General features: G+C 40.7%; 1 protein-coding gene and 1 long non-coding RNA gene across 2 annotated transcripts in view; one reads left to right on the forward strand and one right to left on the reverse strand.

The window, feature by feature from the left end:
- Positions 1 to 8,191: 8,191 nt before the first annotated feature.
- LOC309563615 lies at positions 8,192 to 8,511 on the reverse strand. Its single transcript, XR_014225721.1, has 2 exons — positions 8,385 to 8,511; positions 8,192 to 8,272 (listed from the first exon to the last, which is right to left on the reverse strand). It is a non-coding gene; the product is annotated as an uncharacterized lncRNA (long non-coding RNA).
- The window catches only part of LOC309563610 (mannose-binding protein C-like), a 606,610-nt gene continuing 601,443 nt past the window's right edge, over positions 8,387 to 13,553 (forward strand). Inside the window, exons 1-2 of the mRNA XM_082268111.1 lie at positions 8,387 to 8,538; positions 10,554 to 10,661. Coding sequence (XP_082124237.1) covers positions 8,394 to 8,538; positions 10,554 to 10,661 — 253 coding nt within the window. The 5' untranslated portion in view covers positions 8,387 to 8,393. The remainder of the gene's footprint in view (positions 8,539 to 10,553; positions 10,662 to 13,553) is intronic.

Here is a 13,553-nt window from a genome sequence, read left to right on the forward strand (position 1 = left end):
ACGCAAGTACCTGAGCTTTGGTGTTGTGGTAGAGTGCAGGTATAACGTTTTCTGTAAAGTGACTGCGTGATGGGATCTTATAACGTGGCTCTAGCGTCTTCAAAAGGTAGCGAAACCCGGCGTTCTCCACAACTGAGTAAGGCCATAGGTCCTTGGCGATGAAAGCTGCCACAGCTTTGGTTAGTTTCTTCCCTTTTTCTGAGTTGGGCGGATAAGTTGACAGTATGGCATCAATTCTTGGCTGATCTGGGTCTAGCAGTCTTTCCTTTGGCAGTGGTGGCACTGCTGGTGGTGACAGGTGTTACTAACTCAGAGTGAAAACGGCTAACATGGTTTCTTAAGTTCGTAGTATTCCCTAGGTATTTAATTTTTGTGTGACAGGCTTTACACACGGCGTGTGTCTTGTCCAACTCACGCTTCCCTGTGTGTTCGTAAAATCTGAAATGTGCCCAGATGTTTGCTCTTAAAACGCTAGGTGCATTTTTTATCTCTCGATCTTTTTCTCATTCTGCCATTACCATACTACCACGTATGTGACGGAGACGGATGACGTAAGTTGCCAAACTCTGTCAGTGTTTAAAAAAAAAAAAAAAAATACCACTTGTAAACTAAGTCGCAACAAGTCAAGCAAGCAACATCTTTAATAAAATATGACTGTCTGTCTGTCTGTCAGACTCCCTCTGCATGCACTGAGCCAGAGCCACTGAGACCCCCCCCCCTTACCCCACAGCTGCCTGCCTGTGACAGTGACACTGACAGAGACCCCCCTCTCCCCACAGCTGAGCTGACAGCCTGACACACTGACAGAGACCTGGATGTCCCACTGTCCCACACTTTCCCCAATCCCCCACAGCACTGACAAACACTGAGTGAGTCCCCCCTTGCCCAGACCCCCACAGCTCACACTGACAGAGACCCCCAGGCCCCCACTGACACTCAGAGAGAGCCCCCCTGGCTGCCAGCCTGCCACAACAGAACAGTACCCCCGGGCCCCGATCAACCGTCCCCCTGTCCCCCCATCACAGACATCCCCCAGAGATACAGACTCGAGACCCCCATGAATGATTATACAATTATTTGTTCGGACTACATACCTGCTGTGTGACTGTGTGGGTTGTTGTTGTGCACTGCATTGCAGAGGAGGACAGGTGTTGTGCTGCTCTTTGGGCTCAGTGGCGGGCGGCTGGCGTCACTGGCAGTGGTGTGGCGGCTGGGCCTGGGATGGCTACGGTGAGGCGGGCGGCGCTGGCTGGCTGCGATGGGGACGCACTTGGGGCTCCTGTGTGTGGAGTCTGTGGACTGGCTTGGCTTCTGGCTTGGCTGGCTGGCTGGCTTCTTGGCTGCAAGGCCGCCGGTGGGACGCCGATACACGCGGGGGATGTTCTTACTGCTCCTCGGCCCGGGTCAAAGAGATGGAAGGAGGGGCGGAGCCTTTTTATTAAGCTACCGCACTAATCAACCAATCAGCTGCGATCTTGTGACTTTTTCTCCCTTGCGCGATAGGGCGTGGCCGCGGCTGATGACGTCATTTCCTAATCGATTATGCCGGCAACCCGCATCGATGCAGAATCGCGAAGGCTCGAATCGCGATGCATCAATCTTTCGATTATATTCCATAGGCCTAGTTTATACGCTGATAAATGCTAGGAAACCAGTCTCTAGAAACATTTATTACAGGGTCTGGAAATCCTACATTGCCTGGTGTGAAGCCAGGAAATAGCATTCTCACAAATATATCATCAGGAGAATTCTAGCCTCTTTTCAAGCAGGGGTAGATATGAAATTTGCCTTGAGCATTATTATAAGGGCAAATTTCAGCTTTTCGGTTTTCTTCCAAGAACCAATTGCTTCCCATACATTGGTTCAGACCTTCGTCCGGGGAATGTTACGTTTGCTTCGACCTGTGAAGCCACCATTGTGTCCTTGAGACCTTGAGACTTAAATTTGGGGCTATCAGTTAAAAAAAAAACAGCCTTTTGAACCTCTGGGGCAGGTTCCCCTGGTTCTTCTGACCAGAAAACTGGTATTTTTGATTGTGATAACTTCAGCTAGAAGGGTATCAGAACTAGCAGCTCTTTCTTGTAAAGAGTAATGCCCCATACACACGTGCAGATTATCTGCAGACTTTTGTCTGCAGACATACCAAAACCATATAATATGAGGTCAAACCTAAACAATTTCAATTTGTATGCAATCCGGCAGGCCCTTGCACTACATAGAAAAGGTAAGTCTGCAGACAAAAGTCTGCAGATAATCTGCACGTGTGTACGGGGCATAATTCTTGATTTTTCATCAAGATAGGGTGGTTCTATGTCCACACCCAGGTTTTTTTTTTCCCAAGGTGGTGTCCGCCTTTCATTTGAATCAGGACATTATACTACCGTCCTTTTTCCAGACCCTCACTCAGAGGTGGAAAAGTTATTGCATTCTCTTGATGTAATGCATACACTTAAGAACTGAGAAATCAGTTCAGATTTGTAAAACCGAGAGCTTGTTTGTACTGCCAGAAAGGGGTTGGCAGCATCTAAGTCTTTGATTTTTCATTGGATTTGCCAGGTTATTGTCCAGGCCTATGATTTAGAAAGGAAGATCCCACCTTTTCTTGTAAAGGCACATTCTACCAGGGAGGAGTAGGTGCCTCTTGGGCACATCACTATCAAGCCTCTATGGCTCCGATTTGCAAGGCCCCGACCTGGTCATCAGTGCATATGTTCACTCGTTTCTATCGAGTGGATATTGGGACCCAGGAGGAATCTGCATTTGGTCGCAGTGTTCTGCAGGCAGCGGTATAATCCTTTTTGTGGTCGGATGGCAGTATTTTTTGGTGTCCCCCTCCCCTCAGATGCATTGCTTTGTTATGATTTATGGCTCTGTGTCCCGTAATGTACGAAAAGAAAAATTGATTTTTTTCATACAGACTTACCTGTAAAATCCATTTCTTGAAGTACATCACGTCACAGAGGTCCCTCCCCTGTTCTATGGGGCCATTTATTGCTTGCTACAAAACTGAGGTACTTCATGTGTGGGAGGGGTTACTGTATATAGGGGGACATCCTTTCTGATTGGTTGCCAGTGTCCTTCACCTGTAGGTGGCCATATAACCCGTAAGTTATAATTTATGGCTCTGTGTCCCGTGATGTACTTCAATAAATGGATTTTACAGGTAAGTCTGTATTAAAAAATCCATAGGTTATATCCCCATTATTATGTCTATCATCCCATGCATCTTTACTGTAGTTTGATTATTAACCCTAAAAATTGCCAGAATTTAACACCAAGATTTACCTCCTCATAGAATTCAATGGGATTTGCCTCTAAATTTGGATTTGACAAATTTTGAACAAGAATTTACACAAACTTAATAATAAAAACTACTCCTGGAATAACACTTGCTGAATTGTATATTCTTATGTCCACATAGTTTTGAATGCAAAGACCAACTAACTATTTAAGATCAAAATATGGCTTTCTTTGAGTGCTAAAAAAAAGTTTTTGTTAAGAATGCAATCAATTTGGAGTGCACTATAGAAGAGTGTCTAGATTGATAAACAACAAAGTATATTTCATGTTCCAAGATAAAACACAGGCTTGACATGAATAAACAAAAGTAACACCAGTTATCCTGCATTCAACCAAGCATGTCCATTCCAATGCCAGTATTGAAGGGTTTCTACTTAAAGTGTTTGCTATTCTAAAAAAAAAAAAAAAATGAATCCTGTACCCTTACATATTAACTCCACTTTCGTGGGAAAAAAAAATCAGCAAATAAAGAAAAAAAAAAAAAAAAAACAATATAACGTATACAATTGCGACCCAAATCATATTGTAATTGAATGTTATTAAAAATGACCTTTCCTTTTTAATCTGCAGCTGTTGTAATTTTCTGAAAATGCAATGCAATATATCTACCTGGAGCTGTTCTGTACACAGAATGTATACTGACCACACCCCAGAAACATAGTTTCCTGCTTTTGTAATTGGCTCACCAATTTTCCCAGAAGTGTGTTTACGATACAAGTCAAATTTCTGGCATCCCCTACAACAAAAATTTAATTTTTGGTGAGATACTCTCAATAGGAACACATCTAAAGGCATGACGATTCAGCAGATTTCCTCATTAGAGCCCTGCAGCTGCCACAGCTGATAGATGATTATGAAACTACTCCCATTAGACTCACTCAGCACAGAGGAGTAAACAGTGATTTATTCAGAATAACAAAAGGTAGGAATCTGCAACAAAGTTTGTTAAAATCCCTGCAATGTACAAATATCACCCAGAGGGGAATGTTTTTTTCTCAGCAAAGTGGAGTTATGCTTTAAAGCATGTTATACAGCACAGTGCAGGAAATTTATGTCTTGTATCTTCCAAAGATTGCTGTTGAATACAACCAAATAATCCACAAGCTCCTTAACTGAAGAGGAATGGATATAAACATGATTCTGTCCCAATCACATGTAGTGTGTATATATATATTGTAAAGCTTCCAAACTGTATTGTAACATATTGTTTTGCAGGAAAATGTGGTTGTTGCTGGTGTGACTGAAATAAATGGGATAACAAATAACTAGATAAAGAAAAATTAATCTATTGAGTATACTTAACTGCTTTAAATGATCACAATTTAATGTTGAGGAACCCTACGCTGCCCTAACAGCAGGCTCAACAACCAATGGTGTGAGGGTCATTTTATCATTGATGTTTTCATCCATCCTAAATGAGGCTAAAGGCCCGTACACACGTACCGATCGTCGGCATACAAACGTTGGCGGACGAAAGATCTGCCGATTGTACGCGTGTTAGTATGGTGCCTCCGACAGATGTCTGCGCACAATCCGCGGACAAAAGTCTTTCGTGCAAACATGAAAATTTTTGTCTGCGGACACCAGAACGGACGATTGTTCGCCTGTCAGTACAGAATTCGGCCGACAGACCGCAGATTTGCAAGACTGGGCATGCTCAGAAAATTAAAAACACAGGGAAAGTTAACCATTACATGACATCACTTCTGCAGTCAGCTGAAGTCTGCAGACAAAATTCTTGTGCTGTCCTTGTGCTGTCTTTGCACTTTTCAACAGACACCGACATCCCGGGGAGAAAAGACGAACATTTGTATGCCGACGATCGGTATGTGTGTACGGGGCTTAATGCCCCATACACATGTGCAGATTATCTGCAGACTTTTGTCTGCAGACTTACCAAAACCATATAATATGAGGTCAAACCTAAACACTTTGAATTTGTATGCAATCCGGCAGGCCCTTGCACTAGATAGAAAAGGTAAGTCTGCAGACAAAAGTCTGCAGATAATCTGCACGTGTGTATGGGGCATAAGAAAGCTAGGTAGGGTCAATTTAAAAACACTTGCAGCAAAGTTTCATTGGGTCGTACTAAATCTAAAAAATCTTGATTGGTTACATACATTATGATGTGAATTAAAAGAACAATGTATAGAAATGAATGAGTCCCATTACAAAAAAATCCACAGATGAAAACAATGACATTACAGTCATAAGGGAGATATTGCAAGGAATCTTTTCTTTAATAATTACAAAGGTGCCCAGCAGGGACTAGAATTCCAAAATGTACCCTTCCTTTAAAACTTAGTCCACCTTTTGCAAAAAAAAAAAAAAAAAGGAAAAGTAGTAAGCACAGCCACACTGTTTTCATGATCAATAAGCATTTATGAAGCCTGCAAAGCATTGCATCCATAAGCGTATTGAGGGTACAATGCAAAGACTCTTTCAATCTTTTCCCCCAGCCTCAGTCCCATATGGGGCGTGGACCTGCTGTTATGGGCCTGGAGGAAGTACAGCTGAATTACAAAGCGGTGTCACGTGGTGAAGAGGGAGGAGAAAATGTTGACACAATGGGGTTGATTATTAACACAGAGTGCTAAATCTGGTGCAGCTCCCCATAGAAACTAATCAGCCTCCAGGTTTTTGTCAAGGCTTGATAGAACAAGGTGAAGTTAGAAGGTGATTGGCTACCATGCACAGCTGCACCAGATTTTGCATTCTCCAGTTTTAGTAGATCAACTCCAATCTGCACAGATCCTCTGTCCCTGTGGCGGTAAAGAAATAATAAACCTAAGCTTTAAAATTCTAAAAAGGTGAACTACAGGCATAAGATAGATTAAATCATGTTCATATCGCTAATAAAATCTTGCTTTTTTAGTTCGTTTTTATAGCAGTGATGTAACTGCTTGCAGGGCCAGGGTGAAGAATAGTGATGGGCCGAAAACCCCCTTGTTCGGTTTGCACCAGAACAGGGAAAAAGTTCTAGTGAACATGCAAACTCTATTAAAGTCTAAGGCTGGCCATACACTATACAATTTTCTTGTTCAACTTTCCTTTAGATTTACCAAAACCATGTAATATAGGGTCAAACCTAAACACTTTACATTTGTATTCAATCAGGCATGCCCTTGCACTACATAGTTTAAGGTAAATCTAAAGGAAATTGAATAAGAAAATTGTATAGTGTATGGCCAGCCTAAGGCACACGAACATGAAAAATCAAAAGTCCTAATTTTAGAGGCTTATATGCAATATATGGCTTATAAGGCCATAACTTTATTGCCATAAAAAGTGTATGGGGACCCGGGTACTGCCCTTGGGGACATGTATCAATGCAAAAAAGTTTTTTTTTTAAACAAAATTTGTTTAAATTAAATTCGTTTTTACAGGAGCAGTGATTTTAATAATACTTAAAGTGAAACAATAAAAATGAAAAAATCCTTTAAATATCATGCCTGGGGGGTTCCCTTAATGTGCCTGTAAAGTGGTGCATTTGTACGATGTACGATGTATGTAGCCTGCTGCAGCAATACTGACATTTCTAAAGGAAAACATTTTATTTAAACTTGCTCACGGCTGTAATGTATTGTCGGCTCCCGGCAATACAGATAACAAAAATGTAAACAGCGTGGTGTTCCCCCAAAAAATCCATACCAGACTCTTATCTGAGCAAGCAGTCTGGCAGGCCAGGATAGGGGGGGGACAAGCGAGCAGCCCCCCTCCTGAACCATACCAGGCTGCTTGCCCTCAACATGGGGAGGGTGCTTTGAGATGCCCCCTGAAGCACCTTGTCCCCATGTTGATGGGGACAAGGGCCTCTTTCCGACAACCCTGGGCTATGGGGGTCTGTGGGTGGTGGGCTTATCGGAATATAGAAACCCCCCAGATCCCAGCCCCCCACCTATGTGAATGGATATCGGGTACATCATACCTCTACCCATTCACCAAAAAATAAACACAAAAGCCAGTTTTTGACAATTCCTAATTTAAAAAAAAAAATAAAAAGTGCCCCCCGATTTAAATCCATCGTCAATGTCATGTTACCCGCAGCTCCTGAAAAATAGGAAAAAAAAGACCCTCCCGCCTCTTCAGACGCCTCCTGGCTAATGAGCCTCTTTAGCCATGACAGCTCTTTTATAGGCAAGGGAGAGGGACACCGGGTTACATCACCAAGTTTGAAGCCAAGTTTGGCCTCCTCCTCCTTTCCCCTCCGCCAGGCCCTTCAGAACGTGTAATGCGCTTTGCGTATGCACAGTAGGGAACCGGCTGTGAAGCTGCAAGGCTTCACTGCCGGTTTTCCTTACAGACGATGGCGGCGGCAGCACCTGAGAGCCAATGGAAACATTGGTTGGGGTGCCGACGTCGCTGGATTCCAGGACAGATAAGTGCCCCAATATTAAAAGTCAGCAGCTACAGTATGTGTAGCTACTGACATTTACATTTTTTTTTTTTTTTTTTTTTTTAGGGGGGGGGACAACTCCGCTTTAAGGGATTGTGACATTGTTAAAAAGATGCATACTGTAATTACATTCTTAGCTTAGGATAGGGGGAATTACCACAACTTTTCAGGTGCACTGAATTATTCTGGAATGACACTATACTACAACAAAATCAACCTATAGTATCCTTACAAAAGGGGGTATTAAACAAGGACACCTATTCTTCTAGTGCTGTTATAGGGGGCATCTATATGATCAGCAGCACCCCATATTTTTTATTTATATTATTTTATCTGCAGTAGTAATAAACTTCTCAATTTTTACTAAAAGGAGAATGTATGAAAAAACACGCACGTTTTCAAAGACACTGACCTCGTTCACCAGGTACAAAGTTCCTAACAATCCAAAATAATCGATATCCTTGCAAATAAAATGACCAGACACCATAGAGCTGGTTTGTTGTGAGATCAGTTTGGTTGGAAGCAGATTCAGATACTAAGGAAAACTGAACGACTACAACAACAATTAGGCAAGTACTTATTTTTATCACTTTAACTTAGTCATCAATTTCATGAGTATAGCATTGAAATATATATATATATGTATTGCATGAAGGGCACCAATGCTTTATTTTCTCACAGGCGAAACAGCGGAACTATGAATCCTCTTACAAACTGTCTATGCATCCTAGTTGTTGTAGCTGTGGTTTTTACCCTGAGTCATTCAGAAACACCAGCCATGTGTCCAGGTTTAAATGGTAGAGATGGAAGAGATGGGGCTAATGGCCCGAAGGGTGACCCAGGTGAGTTTTTATATTTTTTTTACTTTCACTTTATGTCAACATTTGTTTGAAATAACTGTAATTTTGAAACATTCATATTACTGTAGTGACATTATCATTTATCAGGCTGGCAGGAAATGAAATGCTTTATACAAATTTTCCAGCTCTTTTAGGTATACTGTATAGAATGAGACAAGATACAGTAAATCATGCCACTTTTCAAAATGACTGCACTGAAAAAATCGATAAACATGTTTTGCCAAGATTATACATAGTTTACAAAAGACAGGCAATGCTTTCCTGGACCTTATTGACAATGCCAGTGCTGTGCATTTCAATATTGCTTTTAGCCCTAGGAATTAAGAGTCTTAAATGTGTTCCTGTTTGTAGAATATTTTCCTGACAACCTCTGCGCCCAGTTGGGCATAACGTGGAAAAGCTCTTGCTTCAGTGCTGTAGACTCCTGGTTCTCATCCTGCTGTCCTTTGGCACTTACTGTGTGGCATTTTGGGGCCCCTGCAGACAGTCTTGCTTCTAGCAGTTAAATGCTCTTGGTAATTTTGTACATACCTTTATACTTTTTCTATGCTGTCCATCCTTTTTTTTTGGTTGAGCTAGATGGACTTTGTTCAACCTGACTAACTATGTAACTATCCCTTTTCTTTTGTTATGTGCATCCCTAATGATGTCACACTCGAGGGAGCCTTAATTAAAAACGTTGACCACACTCCTATAAATAGAAGAGGGGCAGATTTAAATTTGTCATAATGTATAAGACTAAACATGATAAAGTGTATCCATTAACCACTTAACGACCAGCCACGTAGATCTACGTCGGCTGACTTTGAGTGGTTATACCGTTGTTTGAAGCCGGCGGTCGGCTTTCCGTCGGTAATGATCGATGCGGCTCGGGAGCCGCTCGATCGTTACCCGGGGGGGCGGGAGAGGACGTCCCCCCCCCCTCCCGCCTCCTTCCGCGGCTTTGCTCGGGGCTCCCGTCCCGGTGGGACGGGAGCCCCGAGCACCCAGCCGGCACATCCGCCAGCTGGATGGAGTCCCGATGACGGAAACGGCATCGATCGGGTCTCCAATGACGTAACCCGGAGGCGGCGTCCATGACGTCACATCCGGGTTACTGTGCCGCAAAAGGCGGCAGATTTAAAAAACGGCTGTATGCAAAAATGCCGTTTTTGGCGTTTTGCATACAGGGAAGTGTAGTGGAGGGGTCTAGGGTCTTTTAGACCCTCGATCCCTCCATAAAGTGTACCTGTCACACATATTGCTGTCACAAGGGATGTTTACATTGCTTGTGACAGCAATAAAAGTGATCAGATTTTTTTTTTTTAAAAACCTGTAATAAAGTTAAAAAAAAAGAAAAAATAAATAGGAAAAAAAAAAAAAAAATTTAGCCGCCCCCGTCACCGTTAGCTCGCGCACAAAAAAAAACTTATACGCAAGTCGAGCCGCAAATTAAATCGCTGTTCAAACCACACATGTGAGGTATCGCCGCGATCGCCAGAGCGTGGGCAATAATTTAAAAAAAAGAGCTACACTCTAACTCAAAACTGGTAACCGTTAAATAAATTTAAAGCGTCGCAGATTGAGATCTCTATTGACCGTAGTTTGTCGCCATCCCACGGAGGGGCGCAATTTTAAACCGTAACATGTTTGGTATCTATTTACTCGGCGTGACATGTTCTTTCACAATATACAAAAAAATGGGCTAACTTTACTGTTTAGTATTTTTTAAAATTAGTGAAATGTGATTTTTCAAATTTTTTCCAAAAAAATGGCGTTTTAAAGACCGCTGCGCAAATACCGCGTGACAAAAAATTATGCAATGACCGACATTTTATTCTCCAGAGTCTTTGCTAAAAAAAAATATAAAATGTTTGGGGGTTCTAAGTAGTTTTCTAGGAAAAAATACTGGTTTTAACTTGTGAACAAAAAGTGTCCGAAATAGGGCTGGGGGTAAAGTGGTTAATAGAACATACAGATTGCAGACTGTCTATTTTATTGTTACATGTTCTCTTGAGGTGTGCGTGGGGAGCCTGGAATTCCAGGTGAAAGAGGAATCCCGGGTCCTCCAGGGAAATTAGGACCAAAAGGCAATCCAGGGGAAAAAGGAAATATTGGAGTTACAGGTAAGATAGTTTGTCTAAATATATCACTGAATTAATCTACATTTCTGTGTGGGACAGAGCAAGAATGAGCATAACAAGCACCAGGATTTGCTATGGCATCTCTTGTAGCTTTATCCAACATTCTTTTATATATTTGAAGAACACTGAATGTATGCATTGTTCAAAGAAATGAGAGGATTTGTATTTGGCACATTTCAGTGGCTGCAGCCCACCCTTTTTGCTTGCTGGAGAATGTCCAGTATCATATAGCCCTTTCCTCCCTAGCACCTTCCCACACTTCTCATTGAGTGTCTTTCATTTTTTTTCAAAAATGGAAATTCCCCTGGGGGGTGGGACTTTATAGGCGACCATACATCCAAAACTATATACACTAGTTAATTTAGATAAAAGTTTATCATTTTATTATACAATCAATACAATTGTGTACAAAGGCTTACACAAAATACAAAACTACAAATTGATTAAAATAATCAGAAAAGGATCACAGCTATCAACCATGTGTCACATAGGTAAGTGACTGTAATAGCGTATGCATTCCAAGGAGACCCAACGCGTTTCAGGTGAAACCTTTTTTCAAGGGTCTATTGAATAGGAATCTGTGATTACCACCAATGTCTCTTCTAAAGACCTGAGAGTCGTGTAATAAAAACACTATCACCCCACAAATGGTTGGAGATGCCAGGATACAAAGCAAAAAATATATAATATAAGTAATTGAAGTAACAGAATTTTGTTGTCACATGGCACTGGGGCTTATCCCTCGAGGATCCCTGCTGTGGCCAAAGGGTATCCCTTCAAGAAAGGGGCCACAGAAAAGGAAGAAGGGAAAAAGATGGACAAAACTTCCTCCAAGAGTTTCCTTTCTGTAACTCCGAAGTACCAAATTTTAAAAAGATAATATTCAAGTAATGGAATTTGTAGTTAAAGGCATCATCCCATTAGCAGATGATGCCTTTAGCTACGAACTCCATTACTATAATATTACCCACAGTGCCCACTATCAGTGCCCATAATTAGTGCTCATAGTGCTGCCAGTCAGTGCCCATCAGTGCCTGCTCACCTGTGCTGCCCATCAGTGCCACCCCTTCATGCCCATCAGTGCTGCCCGTCAGTGCCCATCAGTGCCGCCTTTCAGTGCCCATCAGTTCCGTCCTTTCAGTGCTCATCAGTGCTGCCTATCAGTGCTTATCAGTGCCACCTATCAGTGCTCATCCGTGTGGCATATTAGTACCTCCTCATCAGTGTAAATACCACCAAAAGAAAGCTCTATTTGTGTGAAAAAATGACAAAAATGTCATATGGGAAAGTGTAGCATGGCCACGCAATTGTCATTGAAATGTGACAGCGCTGAAGGCTGAAAATTGGCCTAGGCAGAAAGGGGGAGAAAGGGCACTGTATTGAAGTGGTTAAATATGGAGAAAGATCCCAGATGAGTGCATTGCCTGAAACATAAAGGATCTGTATTTGGCACATATTTAGTAAATGAAAGGACCATATACAGTAGCATCTAAGGATTACTTTATAATTAGCTTCCATTATTGTAACATTGATAGATAAATGAGAAAGTTAATTTTTGTCATTGCATTCCATTCAATAAGATTTATGGTTTCTTCTAAGTCCAATTCCTATTTAGTCATATAGGATATTTTTATTAGAAGAGCACAGGATTTTTATAGAGAGAAGAAATATGTTCAGATTGTTTATCAAAATTTCTGCACAAGAATTTAAAGGGAAGTATTTAGCTAAAAAGTGAATTGATAATATTGATAACATTTGGAATTTGCATGTATGGCTTTAGCCATTAGTTCATTGGAATAGAAGGAATTGGAGATAGAGGACATCCTTCATGAGTGCCTCTATGGATACAAAATGTTTACAATCTTTAAACTTTTAATGAACAGAATTAAAGGAATTTTAAAAATGTAATGAATTTGTGTCCAAATCCAAATTTTTCTAAAGTGAAAAAAAGGTACTGTAGTTACAAGATAAACAATTAAATGTTTTTGTAGGTTGATGAATAAAAGCACATCTTGTCAAAAGGTTTCATTATCACAATTTGAATAATAGAAATTAAGTTGAATACATGCCTAGTTTGGTGGGATGCTTAGCGGTCAAGGACAAAATCACCTTGATATATACAGTATATATAACATGTATAAAAGTATTATCCTTATTAGCTAATATTTTAGTTAATCATTTAAGATCATTGTTGATAAGGCCGGCAATTTAAGCAGTTTGATAGGTCATTTTTTCCTTTGGGAGAATTTGTATATAAGCCAATTTTTCTGCTGGATGAATGAAATTCCCATTTCTAATGATAATGAGATATTCACAGATAGAATAAACTGCAATATACTGTATGTGTGTGTATATATATATATATATATATATATATATATATATATATATATATATATATATATACACACAGTATCTCACAAAAATTAGTACACCCCTCACATTTTTGTTAATATTTTATTATATCTTTTCATGTGACAACACTGAAGAAATGAGAGCACATTTATAAAACAGCACATGCTATAGAAGATCAAACAAATAAGCTGTTAAATGTGCTAAACAAACATGCTAGATGAAATGTGTATCAACATTTAAAGTGCAAAAAAATTCCTCTGATATATAGGTCAATAAATAAAGGTGCAAAATACCCAATGTAATCAAAAAATCAATAAATAATTCAGTTCATAAATAAATGCATACAATAATGCAAAAATAAAGTTCATAGGATGTTCAGAAAAACTATGCAAAGGTGCTCAAAAAAGTACTCAGGTGCCTTATTTTCCTAATGCTGGAAGGTGCTTATCCGTGTCAGGGTGCCACTCTCCCCACTTGCATCCCCACTCAACAGAAATGAAGACCCCCTCTGGGCCAAAT

This window comes from Pelophylax lessonae (assembly GCF_965119305.1).
Source record: "Pelophylax lessonae genome assembly, chromosome: 9".
Taxonomy (NCBI): domain Eukaryota; kingdom Metazoa; phylum Chordata; class Amphibia; order Anura; family Ranidae; genus Pelophylax; species Pelophylax lessonae.